The sequence below is a fragment of the Salmo trutta genome, chromosome 22, assembly GCF_901001165.1.
Source record: "Salmo trutta chromosome 22, fSalTru1.1, whole genome shotgun sequence".
NCBI lineage: Eukaryota > Metazoa > Chordata > Actinopteri > Salmoniformes > Salmonidae > Salmo > Salmo trutta.
Genome location: NC_042978.1, coordinates 37,112,573 through 37,129,348, shown reverse-complemented (window position 1 = coordinate 37,129,348; position 16,776 = coordinate 37,112,573). Strand labels below are relative to the sequence as shown.

General features: G+C 43.4%; 1 protein-coding gene across 2 annotated transcripts; it reads left to right on the top strand.

Annotated features, from left to right (window-relative positions):
- The first annotated feature begins 1,900 nt into the window (after positions 1–1,900).
- LOC115158671 (alanine aminotransferase 2) lies at positions 1,901–14,836 on the top strand. Of its 2 annotated transcripts, none has more exons than XM_029707869.1 (11): positions 1,901–2,312; positions 7,622–7,711; positions 7,885–7,993; positions 8,157–8,290; positions 8,506–8,737; positions 9,443–9,522; positions 11,167–11,303; positions 11,549–11,723; positions 11,891–12,046; positions 12,763–12,875; positions 14,548–14,836. In XM_029707869.1, exons 1-11 carry the CDS (start codon positions 2,208–2,210, stop codon positions 14,645–14,647), a joined length of 1,431 nt encoding a protein of 476 aa, XP_029563729.1. In that variant the 5' UTR covers positions 1,901–2,207; the 3' UTR covers positions 14,648–14,836. The 2 variants fall into 2 exon arrangements, with proteins under 2 accessions (XP_029563729.1, XP_029563728.1); XM_029707868.1 differs by having other exon boundaries at positions 1,903–2,312; positions 8,506–8,749.
- Positions 14,837–16,776: the final 1,940 nt, after the last annotated feature.

The window sequence follows — 16,776 nt, the reverse complement described above, 5'->3', positions numbered from 1 at the left end:
GGATCTCTTAACACTCAAATCCCGTTAGCGGATAGATTTGACAACATCCGGTGAAATTGCAGAGCGCCAAATGCAAACTACAGAAATATAAATATTTAACATTCATATAAATACAAGTTTAATACATCAAAATAAAGCTTAACTTCTTGCTAATCCAGACGCTGTGTCAGATTTCAAAAAGGCTTTACGGCAAAAGCACACCATGCGATTATCTGAGGACAGCGCCCCGCATACAAAAACATGAGTAATTTTTCAACCAGGCAGGTGCGACACGAAAGTCAGAAATAGCGATATAATAAATGCCTTACCTTTGAAGATCTTCATCTTTTTGCAATCCCAAATGTCTCGGTGACACAATGAATGGTCGTTTTGTTCGATAAATTCCTTCTTTATATCCCAAAATGTCAATTTATTTGGCGCATTTGATTCAGAAATACACCCGTTCCAACTCACCCAACATGACTACAAAGTATCTAATAAGTTACCTGTACACTTGGTCCAAACATTTCAAACAACGTTTCTAATCCAACCTCAGGTACCCTAAAATGTAAATAATCGATAAAATTTCCAATACTGGAGAAAAATAACGAGGAGTGCGCTCCTGTTCACGCGCACCAAAAGACTTGAGTCCATCTGAGTGACACATGGAAAGAATAGGACTACTTCTTCATTTCTCAAAAGATAAACATCGAACAATTTCTAAAGACTCTTGACATCTAGTGGAAACCATAGGAACCGCAATCTGGGCCCTAATAAACCAGGTTTCCCATAGAAAAAACATTGGAAAACACAATGACCTCAAATCTTTTCCCTGGATGGATTGTGCTCGGGGTTTCGCCTGCCAAATCAGTTCTGTTATACTCACAGACATTATTTTAACAGTTTTAGAAACTCTCGAGTTTTCTATCCAATACTTCCATGCATATGCATATCCTAGCTTCTGGGCTTGAGTAACAGGCATTTTACTTTTGGCACGCTTTTCATCCAGACGTGAAAATACTGCCCTTTCGCCTGAAGAAGTGACCTAAACTAACCAACTCCCATCTGCTGTCAATATCAGGATATGATTTGAGACAGTGAATTTAGAGCCATTCAGTGGCTATCCACACTACATCCATAATTTTACCAGGTTCCCGTGAAATTATTGTAATGGCAGTCCATCAAAACATACCTGAGAGTTTACTGATTACCAAGTGGTAGTCTGTTAAATTTCATTGTGTATTAAAAACACATTTGAGATCATTGTGAGGGGATTTTACCTCCCCTCACAATGATCTCAAATGTAGGGGGCATTGGTCTTCCTGGAAAATGTTGTCAGATAATTATTGTCTATGCCATCCTTCTGTGTGCCCACAACACTATACTCTGTGGGGCAATATGGTGCATATGTTGGTGTGTATATAAGAGCATACGGGTGTAATCACTATTCAGTTGGAGAAATTGATTATTTTACATAGGTTCTGTTTCATATGAACTTCCTCCAAAACCACATTCAATTTATTTCTTGCTAAAGATGTTATTGTACTTCTAGGTAATTATTTTCAGGAAATTCAACCTTTGTCTGGCTGGTTGGTTAGCCTCAGTCTGTCATACTACCCTGTCCAAGCTCACAGACCCGAGACGCACACCCAAAGTCCAGAATTGGGATAGCTCTAACCTATCCCCTGTGCTGTGTCTGAGATATGTAAAAATGTAGCTGAGAATGACCAAAATACTCTGAACATTATTAATCATTTCAAACAAGGTGTAATGAAATGGTTATGTTGCAGCTGAAACTAACTGAAGGAGCTTGGTTAATGTATTATTTCCAGGACTAAGTGCCATGTCTTTATATGGTTGTTGTACTATATAGAGCTGTCTCAATCCTAAAGTGAAAAATTAGACTTGAAAATTAACCATTATCCAAAAACTAAACACTGTGCTCCCAAGTTTCAGCTTGTATAGACCATTCTAGACAAGTTGAGAGTTTGGAATATAGACAGTGCTACTTGAGTCCTTGGAGGTCAACACCGACAGTTGTAGACTACTTGAGGGTTTTGGGTGTACATAGACAGAAAGAGACTACTTTTTTTCTGTCAATGTAGAAAGTGCTTGTAGGTCTGTAGAAAGTGCTAGTTGAGGCTTTGGTGATCTATAGACTGCTAGTTGGGGGTTTCTGGTCTATAGACAGTGCTAGTTGAGGCTTTGGAGGTCCTGTGTGGTGAGGGATGTATTCCCTGAGAAATGTGAACCCCATGGTGAGAAGGATCAGAGTCTCACCACAGAGCGCGCTACAGAGACGTTCAGAACAGATCACTGCACTACTCCAACAGGTGAGTCACTAACCATGTTTCCATCCAACCATTTAATGAGGAAGAATTACTTGACGCATGAAGAAAGTCACGACCAGGCTGAAACAGGAAATGTCGGTAAAATTCTATACATTTTGGTGGAATCTTTTATCTGTAAAATGTATTATGCGATAAATGGTCGGTGGAAACGCCTTTATGAGCAAATATTGATATAATAACCATCATATCGAAATAATCTTGGAGTCACGCGATGATATGTTGTGTGGTACTCCCACTACAACTCAGGAAACCATGCAGTTTATTAGGCTAGAGATTAAATAAGTTATGATGAACTTCACAGGGTGGTGAAAGTGCAAAGTGCTTGATGTTCCTTTCCAATAAATATCAAGGGTCTTATTCTGGTGATGCTTCGTTGTAGTTTGACAAATGAAAATCTCATGTAGACTAGCCAACCCGCACTGTATCTGCGAGCTGTTGGCTAGAGCACACATGCCAAGACCAGAGTGGGCACATTGGCTATTTAAAAACTTCTTAGGGCTAGGCCCATTTTTCCCCAATTTCCGCCTGAATCACGTGCCCAAAGTAAACTGCCTGTTGCTCAGGCCCCGAAGCCAGGATATGCATTTAATTGGTACCATTGGAAAGAAAACACTTAGAAGTTTGTATTAATTTGAAAATAATGTAGGAGAATATAACAATAGATATGGTAGGAGAAAATCCAAAGAAAAACCAACCGGAATTTCTTTTGAGAGAGACCATCCTCTTAGAATGGCAAATATGAGGTAATTTTGAAAAATAGCTCCCTGGATGCAATTCCTTCCACAGGGTGCAATTCCTTCCAAGGTTTCAGGCTTGTAACTTCCAAAACTAAGAAATACCAGTTTTAGTACAGGTGTCATAATTACAGTCGTGTTGAAGAGACCAAACTGCAGCAGGTGAAATGTAGATACTCATCTTTTTAATATATAAGAGCAAAGTATCCACGGGAAAAAAAACAAAAAAAAAGGACTAACAACAAGGTAACAGGCTACGTACATACCAAAAGACTAGCAGTGTTAGCACAACCACCCACAACCCCAAGTGACAAACATACTCCTAAATTATATGACTCCCAATCAGGAACAACGATAACCAGCTGTCCCTGATCGGGAGCCACACAGACCCACATAGAAATACAACACCTAGAACACACATACACAGACATAGTCTGCCATGTCCTGACCAAAACTACACAACAACACCCTCTGCTGGTCAGGACGTGACAGTACCCCCCCCCCTAAAGGTGCACACCCCGAATGCACCTAAAAAAAGAAAACCACAACAAAAACAAATACAAATACCCCCTAAACAATAAGGGAGGGAAGGGAGGGTGGCTGCCGTCAATGACGGCACTGTGCTACACCCTCCCTCCCCAACCCACCTATCCTGGAGGTGGCTCTGGTTCCGGCCTCCTGCCCTCCAGGTTGTAGGCAAACTCATTGGGGTCCGGGTCGTAGACAGACTCAATCCGTTGTGGATCGTGGGCAGGTTCCGTCATTTCCACGCTGTAGGCAGACTCATTCAATACACAGTTAGTCACATTCAGTTCTGAGTCGCAGACAGACTCCCTCGGTTCCGGGTCACAGGCAGACTCCCTCGGTTCCGGGTCGCAGGCAGACTCCCTCGGTTCCGGGTCGCAGGCAGACTCCCTTGGTTCCAGGTCGCAGGCAGACTCCCTTGGTTCCGGGTCACAGGCAGACTCCCTTGGTTCTGGGTCACAGGCAGACTCACCCGGTTCCGGGTCGCAGGCAGACCCCCTCGGTTCCGGGTCGCAGGCAGACTCCTTCGGTTCCAGGTCACAAGCAGACCCCCTCGGTTCCGGGTTACAAGCAGACCCCCTCGGTTCCGGGTCGCAGGCAGACTCCTTCGGTTCCAGGTCACAAGCAGACCCCCTCGGTTCCGGGTTACAAGCAGACCCCCTCGGTTCCGGGTCGCAGGCAGACTCCTTCGGTTCCAGGTCACAAGCAGACCCCCTCGGTTCCGGGTTACAAGCAGACCCCCTCGGTTCCGGGTCGCAGGCTCCCTCGGTTCCGGGTCGCAGGCAGACCCCTTTGGTTCCGGGTTGCAGGCAGTCTCCCTCGGTTCCGGACTAGACACTGTTGCCGGATACTCTGGACTGCACACTGGTGCCGGATACTCTGGACTGCACACTGGTGCCGGGCTCTTGAGGCTGGGCTGACGCACTGGAAGCCTGGTGCGTGGGGCTGGTAGAGGTGGTACCAGGCTGAAGACACGCACCCTAGGGCTAGTGCGAGAACAGGCTGAATAGGACTAGGCCGACTCATGGGAAGCTTGGTCCGGGTTGCTGGTACTGGTCGTGCCAGACTGGAGGAACTCACTTCCGGGATAGCACGAGAGGCGGGTACCGGAAAGACTGGGCCATGGAGGCGCACAGGTGGCCGTGACCGCACCGCCTGCACAACCCGTCCTGGCTGGATGGAACTAACTGCCCTGTACGAGCGGGGTGCTGGTACAGGGCGAACTGGGCTGTGCAGGGGCCTGATGGTTGCCGTGCGTAGAGCGGGAGTAGGGTAGCCTGGTCCTAGGAGGCGTACCGGCGACCAGACGCGCTGCACAGGCATCCTCCTACCAGGCTGGATGCCCACTCTAGCACGGCATCTGCGAGGGGCTGGAATGGCGCGCACCGGACTGTGCGTGCGTATGCGCGAGATAGTGCGAAACACGGCGCCCTCCACTCCATACGCTCCTCCATGTACTCACGGGTAGCTGGCCTATGGCTCTTCCTAGGCCTAGCCAAACTACCCGTGTGCCCCCCCAAAAAAATTATTGGAGGTGCCTCTCCGGCTTCCTCGTCAGTCGTGTACCCCGGTAGCGTTCCCGGTCCTCACCAGCCTTTCTCCACGGGCCCTCTCCGGCCAGAATCTGTTCCCAAGTCCATTTCTCACGAGTGTCCATGTCGAAGTCTATTTCCTCAGAATAGTCCATATATTCAGTGTCCTGCTCCCTTTTCCGCTGCTTGGTCTTGTTGTGGTGGGTGGTTCTGTCATAATTACAGCCGTGTTGAAGAGACCAAACTGCAGCAGGTGAAATGTAGATACTCATCTTTTTATTAATATATAAGAGCAAAGTATCCACCGGGGAAAAAAACAATAAACAAAAATGACTAACAACAGGCTAACATGCTATGTACATACCAAAAGACTAGCAGTGTTAGCACAACCACCCACAACCCCAAGTGACAAACATACTCCTAATTATATGACTCCCAATCAGGAACAACGATAACCAGCTGTCCCTGATCGGGAGCCACACAGACCCACATAGAAATACAACACCCAGAACACACATGCACAGACATACCCTGCCACGTCCTGACCAAAACTACACAACAACACCCTCTGCTGGTCAGGACGTGACAACAGGGACACAGATCAGATCACAATTTGTGAATTTATGAGACCTGTGCCGGTGGAAAAATATTTTGATGTGGGGCACTGTCGTCAAACAATCGCATGGCATGCTATCGCTGTAATAGCTACTGTAAATCGGACAGTGCAGTTAGATTAACAAGAATTTAAGCTTTCAACTGATATAAGACAGCTATATACAGTTGAAGTTGGAAGTTTACAGACACTTAGGTTGGAGTCATTAACTTGTTTTTCAACCACTCCACAAACTTCACCAAATAGCTGGCATCATGAGGGACAATTATGTGGATATTGAAGCAACATCTCAAGACATCAGTCAGGAAGTTAAAGCTTGGTCGCAAATGAGTCTTCCAAATGGACATTGACCCCAAGCATACTTCCAAAGTTGTGGCAAAATGGCTTAAGGACAACAAAGTCAAGGTATTGGAGTGGCCATCACAAAGCCAGACCTGAATTCTATAGATAATTTGTGGGCACAACTGAAAAAGCGAGGGCGAGCAAGGAGGCCTACAATCCGGACTTTGTTAGGAGGAATGGACCACAATTCACCCAACTTATTCTGGGAAGCTTGTGGAAGGCTACCTGAAATGTTTGACCCAAGTTAAACAATTTTAAAGCCATCGCGCGCCATCGTGCATAAATATATTTTGTCCCCCCACACCAAACGCGATCACGACACGCAGGTTAAAATATCAAAACAAACTCTGAACCAATTACATTAATTTGGGGACAGGTCGAAAAGCATTAAACATTTATAGCAATTTAGCTAGCTAGCTTGCTGTTGCTAGCTAATTTGTCCTGGGATATAAACATTGTTGTTATTTTACGTGAAATGCACAAAGTCCTCTACTCCGACAATTAATCCACACATAAAACGGTCAAACAAATCGTTTCTGGTCATCTCTCCTCCTTTCAGGCTTTTTCTTCTCTTGACATTATAATGCAATTGGCAACTTTCATAAATTAGGTGCATTGCCGCCACTGACCTCGTTCAGCTTTCAGTCACCCACGTGGGATCCACTGGAGGGCGCGCTCCAGTTCCGCTAGCGGGACAACTAGCCCTAAAAGGTTTTAATGCAACAGTTTTTGTGACAACCATCAGAGTTGAAAATGTGATTGAAACCCATTTTAAAAAAAAATCATTACATGGTAATTTAACCACAAGTAATTTTTGTGCACTGTCATCACGCACATACTTATTGATTTTTTTGAGAAATATTTGTTTAGGCATGTTTTCTGCAATTCTTCACATTTTGCAATGGTGAGGAGAGAATGTTGCTATTTTACTGTATAACACATCATGCAATTCTATTAATTTTGCCATAGGGAAGAGAACCAACTTGCAGTTTTCTAACCATTTTGAAATGACTTATGTCATATTAATGACATCTGTTTGAGAGAGAATAGTAAGTCAAACTCTCAACAGTAAGTTGAGACCCCAACTGAGTTTTGTTGGAGTTAGGGGCCCTAGGCGATTGCCTATGTTGCTTATGCCTGGGGCCGGGCCTGCACACACACCATAAATATTTTTTTTATATTCAGGTTACCAAACCAGGATGTGGGTTTCAATTTCTGTTAAATATTAGCTTTCTCCAAAATGATTAAACTGCATATAACGTGTTGAAGGATAGATTTAGTCATGGCATACTGTTGTATACTGATACACCAATGTAATGATCATGCTGTTTAGTCCACTTCTTGACATGCCACACGTGTCAAATGGATGGATTATCTTGGCAAAGGAAAAATGCTCACAAACAGGGATGTAAAGAAATTTGTGCCCAATTTGAGAGAAGCTTTTTGTGTGTATGGACATTTCAACCCATGAAACATGGGACCAACCCATTACATGTTGCATTTATATTTTTGTTCCATGTAGTCCCCTTTCTGTCTTCTCTACAGGGAGAGCAGAAACCATTCAAGGAAGTTATTGACATTAGCTCAGGTGATTCACACAAGACCGGGATAAAACCAATCTCCTTTGTGCGACAGGTGTGGTCTCTATCTTTCTCTCTGTCTCACTCCCTCTCACGCACACTTGCTCTTCTGCCCTTTCTTTTGCTCACTCACGCTCACTCTTTTCTGCTCTCGCTGTGGATATCTGTCTATGACCAAGTATCTTGCAGTCTCTGTCTTCAGCTCTGTGTCTGTGTGCTGTCTGTCAGGTCCTGTCGGTCTGTCTGTACCCTGAGCTCCTGCATGATGACACACTTCCTGGGGACGTCAGGCAGAGAGCCCAGAGGCTGCTGGGAGAGTGTGATGGGGGCAGTGTGGGTAAGTTGGTTGTTTATGCGTCATACTCTCATCTCATCACTTAGGCAGTGAATACAGCAGTAGGCCTACTTATGGTATATTTGGTTTAAATTCTGTTAAAGGTTTTATTTGTTTTAGTGATCGATCTGGTTGGTTGATTCATTAATTGGCTGTTTTGTAAAAGGTTCATACACAGACTCCTGTGGGCTGCCTCATGTTCAGCGCAGCGTTGCAGAGTTCATCACTGGTCGAGACGGAGGAGTGCCTTCCTATCCCCGCAACATCTTCATCTCTGCTGGCTCACAGACAGCTCTGAAAGTAAGAATATAACAACCCCAGATCTTCACTCTAAACTGTACGACCATACCAACCAGATGTCTACTGTAGACTTCTATTTTCAATAGATATATTGGTAAGATTGTACAGCCTGCAGGTATAATGCACTATGATGCAGTTATAATGCATAGTAAGGTTTGTGATGAGCATTTATGATGCCCTTATAATTCCCCCTCCTCCCCACGACCCTTCTACAGGTGATGGTAAAGCTGTTGGTGAGAGGGGAGGGTGTGTCCCAAACGGGTGTGTTGACCCCCCAGCCCTGCCCCCACACCCTGCCCATGCTGTTGGAGGAGGTAGGGGCTATCCTGGTGCCCTACCAGCTGAGAGAGGAGCAGGGCTGGGCCCTGGAGCTGGAGGAGCTGCACCGAGCCCTCACCGCCTCTAGAGGACACTGCAGGCCCAGAGCGCTCTACATCAGCAACCCTGGTAACCCCACTGGTCTGTAGTCAAGTTTGGATGTCATTGTGTGTAATGCTTTGAAATAGATTTTATTAAATTGACTTAGCCAAATAGTTTGAAGTTTAACAAAGTCTTGAGCCCATAGGTCTTTCTATAGATCACATTTTAATCGTAGCATGCAGGGCTCTAGCCTTTTGGGGGCCTTAAGCGAGATTCGGTTGACATTGGAGGGAAAAATGTAAGTTCATTTCCTGTAGTTCACACATTTTGCCATGCGGCTTAGACATTTTTGCAGGTTTAAAGCATGTTTTATGCAGTTCTACAAATTTTGCCATGAGGCGGGGATAGGTTTTTGCAATTTTATAACTAATTTCATGCAATTCTACTCATTTTGCAATGGGGCAGAAATACATATTTTGTCGTTCTAAAGCAAATTTCCTGCAATTCTACACGTTTTGACATGACTTAAACCATGATATCTGAGTGAGTGCCTAACAAAATAAATGGGGGGGCCCCCAGGAGGTCAGGGCCCCAACTATTCTAACTCTCAACAGTAAGCGGCCAGGGTCCCTAAGCAACCACTTATGCCACTTATTCCTCGAGCCAGCCCTGGTATTGTGTGAGAGCTAGGTGTTTTCTTTGGCAACATACCCTTGAAAGTTTCCTGTGACATTTTATCTTTAAGATGATATTATCACTATCTCACCATACTGTCATTTTCCCTCCTAACAGGTCATGTACAGAGCAGGAAATCTATAGAATGGGTGATTCAGTTTGCTGCAGAAGAGAGGCTCATCCTATTGGTCAATGAGGTGATATTGATAATTATTGGAGATCAGGGGGTCATTTATAACCGTTGCGTAAATTGCACACTAAGTATCTGCATGCGCCATTTCTGAATGCACTGCACAAGTACAAAAATATTGAGAATTATTATCTTGGTGCAGGCCATACATTTTTTCCCTGTTATAAATCAGACCTGTCCTGAAACTGTGGCTCGTTAACGAGCACTAAAATGCTGATCATTCACCTTTCATGGTAACAATAATGCCATTATCTTTTGTATACTTTGGAAGTATTCGAATTAGGCCGATGTAGTTTTCTAAAGGCAATAGCAAACTTGATCAAATAGCCTACATTTATTTGGAGGTGATGGAAGAATGTTCAACTTTTGCAGTGACGTTTGCTGTAGGCCTAGGTTATCTAACAGACAAAAAGTTTATGAAAGACAACCACATTTGCAAATTGCTGTGGAACTGTAAACAGACCATTTGAATTTAATAGGGCCTAATGTTATGAGTTTACTTTTTATCCAACTTATGCTGCAGTGGGCGAATCCTAAAATATTGTCTACTTATAGTGGCAGCCTACACACAAATCCACTGTCTGTTCACCTGTTAAATTCTACTGTATGTTATAAACCACGCTTCCTTTCTGATGCGTAGAGCAACATACTTGAAATAATAGCGTATCTAATAGGCCCAATTAAATCAGAGATGACATGGTAATTTGTTGTAGGCTAAGGCTACTTCGGGAATATGAAACCATCATTGCCAGAAAAGGTGAATAATTTATTCTGCAATGGTTATGAAAATATGTATTATGTGTTTAAATGCAATATTGTTTCCTGGTGAAATTTGAAATTACAGTATTCAGACGATCTACCTTTAATAAGCTGCACTCGGATCAGATGGCATAGAGAAAAGTACTTGAAATGGCTTATCTATTTGCTACTGTGAAGGGGGTCCAATTAAACGAGAGATGGGACGAATATTATCTTTGTTGCAGGCCTGTGCTACCTCGTGAATTTGAAACCATCACAGAAAAGGTGATGAATTTATTATGCAATGATCATGGAAATAAATAATAGCCTGGGAAATACACTAGATGCCTTTCTAATTATTTTAAAAATGCAAATATAAACAAAATGGATTTTCTCTCTTCTCACTAACGGCAAATGATTGCATCTTGTTATTAACCTGTATATTGTTATGAGTAAGTGTATCCATCATAGGCTATCCCCCATTTTCACAAAATACCTACTTGCCTGCTTTCAATGCGTTACCTCAACCACTAGAAACTGTGCGTATGCATGGTCTAAGTTTGCGGGAAGGTGAGCACATTGTCACATCAAGTTTTATAAATGCCAGCTTTTGTGTGAACTGGCACAAACATGTTTTGGGGTCTTTTTTGTATTTACATAGTTTATAAATTAGGTCCTGGGGGTTAGGCTGTGGGTGCAGGTTACACAGGATGTCCAAATATCAGAACTACACTTTTGGTTTGGTAGTGCATGAAATTAACAACTGGTAGGTCTACTTTACAGTTGCCTGAACACCTGTAACACATTAGGAAGAGCAGAGGGAGAGAATTGGCTTGATGGCTTTTTTCACTATTTCACTGTTTCTCACTTTTCCAGCCTTCATCTCTTTACTTGTCCTTCCTGCTCTGTCTAGGTGTATCAGGACTGTGTGTATGGGGAGGGCAGGGAGTTTGTGTCCTATAAGAGGGTCCTGTTTGAAATGGGTCAGCAGTACTCTGAGATGGTAGAGCTGGCCTCCTTTCACTCCATATCCAATGGCATCATGGGAGAGTGAGTCTTGCAGTAGATCCACTTCATCCACATACTATAGTTGGCCATGTCAAAAAGTGATCAATGTCTGGAGATGATTTATTAAATGAAAAACCAAAATGTTTACAAATTAAAGTAAAAGGCAAATGCTTAGCCCTAACCCTTCTGATGATTTATAATCATTGTAGCTGTTTTGCCCTGTTAAACTTCTGTGTCCCCTATGTGCCCCATGCCCTTTGCCTCCTGTTCCCCCTGGCTGTGTATAGGTGTGGGCTGCGTGCAGGGTACATGGAGCTGGTGAATGTGGACCCAGCAGTGATGGTGTTTGCTGAGACCCTCCTGTGTACTGACATCAGTACCCCCGTCACAGGACAGATCGCCCTAGAAATAATGGTTAACCCTCCCAGACCTGGAGACCCCTCCCATAACAAGTATACACAGGTACTTATGAGTAAGGAATTCCTGCATTAGTCACATTAGTCTCCTATAATTCTTAGTCTCATATTCACTCGAATGTTAGGAGGTAATCATTACACAGGTTCAGTATTATATATTAGCTGTGTTAAGGTGTGATGTGTTAGTTACTGCTCTCTCTGTCTCCACTAAAGGAGATTCTGACCAATCGGATCACCCTGGCCCAGAATGCTCAGCGGGCTTGGGAGTTTCTGATTGGTCTTCCGGGGGTGAGCTGTCAGCCAGTGACGGGAGGTATTTTTATCTACCCCTGTCTGAGCCTTCCCCCTGAGGCAGTGGAACAGGCCAAGGTGGGCACATAGACTTCCACTATACCCCTCTGTAGCACCAATACACTGCCAACCTACACATGACAACAGTAAAACTAATATTGCAGTATTAACCTGCAGGTTGTCAAATTATGTAAGGTTAGCTGTCACGATAGTCGAAGGGATTAGACCAAGGCGCAGCGGGTTGCATGCTCATCATTATTTTATTTATATGAGAACACGAAAAAACAATAAACAAAGAACGACAGTACGACAGTTTCGCAGGCTATGCTAACAGCAGTGCAAAAACAATCTCCCACAAAGGGACAGGTGGAAAACAGGCTCCTTAAGTATGACTCTCAATCAAAAGCAACGATGTACAGCTGTTCCTGATTGAGAGCCACACCAGGCCAACAAAGAAATACACAACATAGAAACCCTAGAATACAAAACAAGAAAATAAACCAAAAACCCCAGAACACATAAATCCAACACCCCTCTACATACACACACACCCCGAACCATATAAAACAAATACCCCTCTACCTAAATACATAGCCCAAACCACATGAAACAAACACCCCCTGCCACGTCCTGACCCAACTATAATAACAAATAACCCCTATTACTGGTCAGGACGTGACATTAGCTGCCTTTTATCAAGTGTCACATTCGTCTTACAGTTATTGGTTACAGGTAGTAGTCTTCATCTACCTCTTTTTTTAATGACATTTTTTCTCCGCTCCCTCTCTTTGTAGTCTGACGGACTGGAGGCAGATGTGCTATACAGTCAGACCCTACTCGATGAGGAGGGTGTGTGTGTGGGAGCAGGGTGTGAGCATGGGCAGAGAGAGGACAAATACCACATCAGGTAATTGTGAGTGTGTGCCCCTCAGATTTGTTTTGTTAAACAATAGTGCTCAGCATAAGCAGCATGCCTACCATAGCATTCTGTAGTGATACGCCATCCCATCTGGTTTGAACTTAGTGGGAGTATCATTTGTTTTCAACAGGACAATGACCCAACATACCTCCAGGCGTCTTATTGGTGTCCTTTAGTAGTGGTTTCTTTGCAGCAATTCAACCATGAAGGCCTGATTCAAGCAGTGTCCTCTGAACTCTGTAGCATTTATTTGGGCTGCAATTTTGAGGTGCAGTTAACACTAATGAACTTATCCTCTGCAGCAGAGGTAACTCTGGGTCTTCCTTTCCTGTGGCGGTCCTCATGAGAGCCAGTTTCATAATAACGCTTGGTTGTTTTTGCGACTGCACTTGAAGAAACTTTCAAAGTTCTTAAATGTCCGGATTGACTGACCTTCATGTCTTAAAGTAATGATTGACTGTCGTTTCTCTTTGCTTATTTGAGCAGTTCTTGCCATAATATGGACTTGGTATTTTCACCAAATAGGGCTAGCTTCTGTATACCACCCCTACCTTGTCACAACACAACTGATTGGCTCAATCTGTAATGAACACGAGGGGAGACGGAGCTGGTGTCAAGCTCAGGGCGCAGCAGGTGTTTATTGCAAAGGACCACAGGAGGAGGCAGGTAGCTGGGTCCAGGGGCAGGCAGAAGGTTATACACAGGGGATCCAAAAGGGCAACAGTACAGGCAGAGAAAAGGCTAGTAACGTAGTCCGAGAGATCAGGCAATAGGTAGATAACGGGAAATCCAATAAAGTATAGGCAAAAGGCACCGTTAGTTTTTGCCTGCCTGCCTCACTATCATACACGGGAGGAGTAAACACAGGAGAAACAGCACTCCAAAAAGTGTCACAAAACAAACAATACCTCACAGGGATGCAGTGCAAAAAAACTTAACTAAATAGTGTGTGATAATGACATACAGGTGTGTGAACAGGTGATTAGAATTCAATTGATTGGAATCTGGAGAGTGAGCTGCGTTCAGTGTTGGGGAATCAGTTAGGAGATGTTACACAATCAGTGTAGAAAATAGCAAAAATAAAGAAACCCTTGAATGAGTAGGTTTGTCCAAACTTTTGACTGGTACTGTATATTTCTCTCTGTAATACTACTTGCCACCTAGTAATTGTATGAAGTTGTCTTTAGCTAGCCCAGATAGGTTCCCAACCTCATAACTAGCTACAAAGAAGACACTTGAGGCTATCAATAAAGTTAGACAGCTTGTATATCTATTTTAATTGGCATTCCTGCTGGCAAGGTTGGTAGACTTTAGAAAAGCAAGCAATTTCTAAATGTACTGAATAAGACTCAGTCCTTTCATTCTTTACCCAGATTTTTAGTTTCTTTAACAAAATAACCACCAGTCAGGACGATATAGAGAGCTCAAGAGCTATGCTTAGACATACAGAAAAATAAATATATTATTTTTTACATATAATTAAGCATAATGATTATGGCTCTAGATTGAAAAAAAAAAAAGATTCAGGTGTTTGTTTGAAAAATGCAAAAAAAAGTTATGGACATGGGGGCCTACGATTTGCCCTCTCAGATTTTTGTGGTGCATGACACCCCTGAGTGTGTGTAAATTAAAATGTTTGTTTGTGCGCCATCCCTTCCAGACTGTGCGTGCTGATCCCCTCTGCCACTCTAGAGAAGGTCCTGGCACGCCTCGGCTCGTTCCACCTGCACTTCCTGGACCAGTTCTCCCAGCATGCTTAGGGACCGAAAGTCACAGTCTGCAACAGACATCTCCAGGACAGGGAACTGGACTGAACAGAATGTTCTGAACACATACTACTGGACATCTACCAAAGAGAGAGACGAAGGCCATATAAATGATTAATTATAGTGAACCTCTGAGTAAACAAATGTCTGGACTCTATTTCGCATAAAGTAAAAAAAATGTCACACAGCTTAGTTCATTTTTTGATTTGTTATATTATTTTCACTGCATCAGGGATATCATATACAGACGTTTCTGCTTTACAGCCTTCAGTTTGTTGGTAGGTGCCTCTGAGTAGCAAAATGCAGGTTGGCGATTATTGTCATGAGTCTTCCCCTGAAGGTAGAACTGAGCGGTTTCCGCTAGATGGGCCAGCTGCAAAGTCAAAATTGTCTATCACAAAATGATATTTTTAATCTTAATTTAAGGATAGGGTTAGGCATTAGTTAGCAGTGTGGTTAAGGTTAGATTTAACATCTGATTTTAGGACTTTGTGGCTGTGCCAGCTAGTGACTGCTGTGCCAGCTAGTGACTGCTGTGCCAGCTAGTGACTGCTGTGCCAGCTAGTGACTGCTGTGCCAGCTAGTGACTGCTGTGCCAGCTAGTGACTGCTGTGCCAGCTAGTGACTGCTGTGCCAGCTAGTGACCACTCCGCAGAGCTGACTACAGAGCAAAATTCATGACAATAAATATTAACCTGCTAACAAAACAGTAACTGTGTAAGAACTAAATTCCTTGACATTTTGTGTTTGAGGTTCACATGCATGATATGCATGTTTGGAAAATGGAAACACAACAATTAACTTCCAAAACAAAAGTGATGATAGTGTTCAAATTAACAGTGTTGAATATTAAATTCCGACTCTCCTGGTTTGACAGCGTTAGTCTGACACTGAGCTACAGACAATTAGCTCATAAGGTCAGTCGCTGGTGTAGAAGCAGGTGGGGCAGTGGGCGTCAATTCCCAGGTTAGAAGGGCTGCCCCAAAGGGCTGTGTGTGGAGGCAGGGCGTATGAGTTGACGGGAGCGTTAAAATACAACTTTTTTACTAGTCAATACTAAGTCAGTTAAGGACAAATTCTTATTTACGATGACAGCCTACCCAGATGATACTGGGGCAGTTGTGCACAGCCCTATGGGACTCCCAATCGCAGCCAGATGTGATGCATCCTGGATTTGAACCAGGTACTGCAGTGACACCTCTTGTATAGAGATGCAGTATCTTAGACCACTGCACCACTCGGGAGCCCACTTGAGCAAAAGTATCTGGTTTTAAATGTACTTAAGTACAGTGGTGGAAAAAGCAAAACAATTGTCATACTTGAGTAAAAGTACAATTTAAATGCTATACATCAAATTCATTATATAAGGGCAAACCAGACGGCACCATTTTTGTATTTATTTTATATACGGCCAGACGGGGTCACATTCCAACAGTCAAATCATTTACAAATGCAGTATTTGCGTTTAGTGAGTCCACCAGATCAGAGGAAGTAGGGATGACGAGGCGTAAGGTTCCTAGGTGTGTGAATTGGACCATGCTGTCCTGCCTGAGCATTACAAATGGAACTAGTACTTTTTGGTGTCAGGGAAAATGTATGGGAGTAAAGTACAGATTTTCTAGAATTGTAATGGTGTAAAAGCTGTCTAAAAATACAAATAGTAAAGTACAGATACTCCCCAAAAAATGACTTAAGTAGTTCTTTAAAGTATTTTTACTTAAGTACTTTACACCACTGCTACAGTGAGTAGCCTACCTACTACCTTCAGCCCCTAACATATCCACACTATGGTGAGTAGCCTACCTACTACCTTCAGCCCCTCACATATCCACACTATGGTAAGTAGCCTACCTACTACCTTCAGCCCCTCACATACAGTACATGCATATGATACGGTGGTGGTCAGTGCAGTTCAAGATTAGCGACGACATTTAAAAAAAATTATGATCATATTGGATGACTGTCATACATATTCCATTCACCCAGCTCAATGTAACATCGATAGGTTGAGGCTACTACATGACTAGTGCCAGGAGTTTTGGTCGTTTTTGGGGGGTATTTTCTTTGACCGGTATTTCCAGCATTATCCACTGGGTTTACTGCAGGCAGAAATGTTCTTTAAT

Coding starts and splice junctions, on each gene's coding strand:
- LOC115158671 (XM_029707868.1), top strand. CDS start 2,208: ATGTATTCCCTGAGAAATGTGAACCCCATGGTGAGAAGGATCAGAGTC. Junction 8,750..9,442: donor CAACCCTGGTAACCCCACTG/GTCTGTAGTCAA, acceptor CCCTCCTAACAG/GTCATGTACAGAGCAGGAAA. Junction 11,304..11,548: donor TCCAATGGCATCATGGGAGA/GTGAGTCTTGCA, acceptor GGCTGTGTATAG/GTGTGGGCTGCGTGCAGGGT.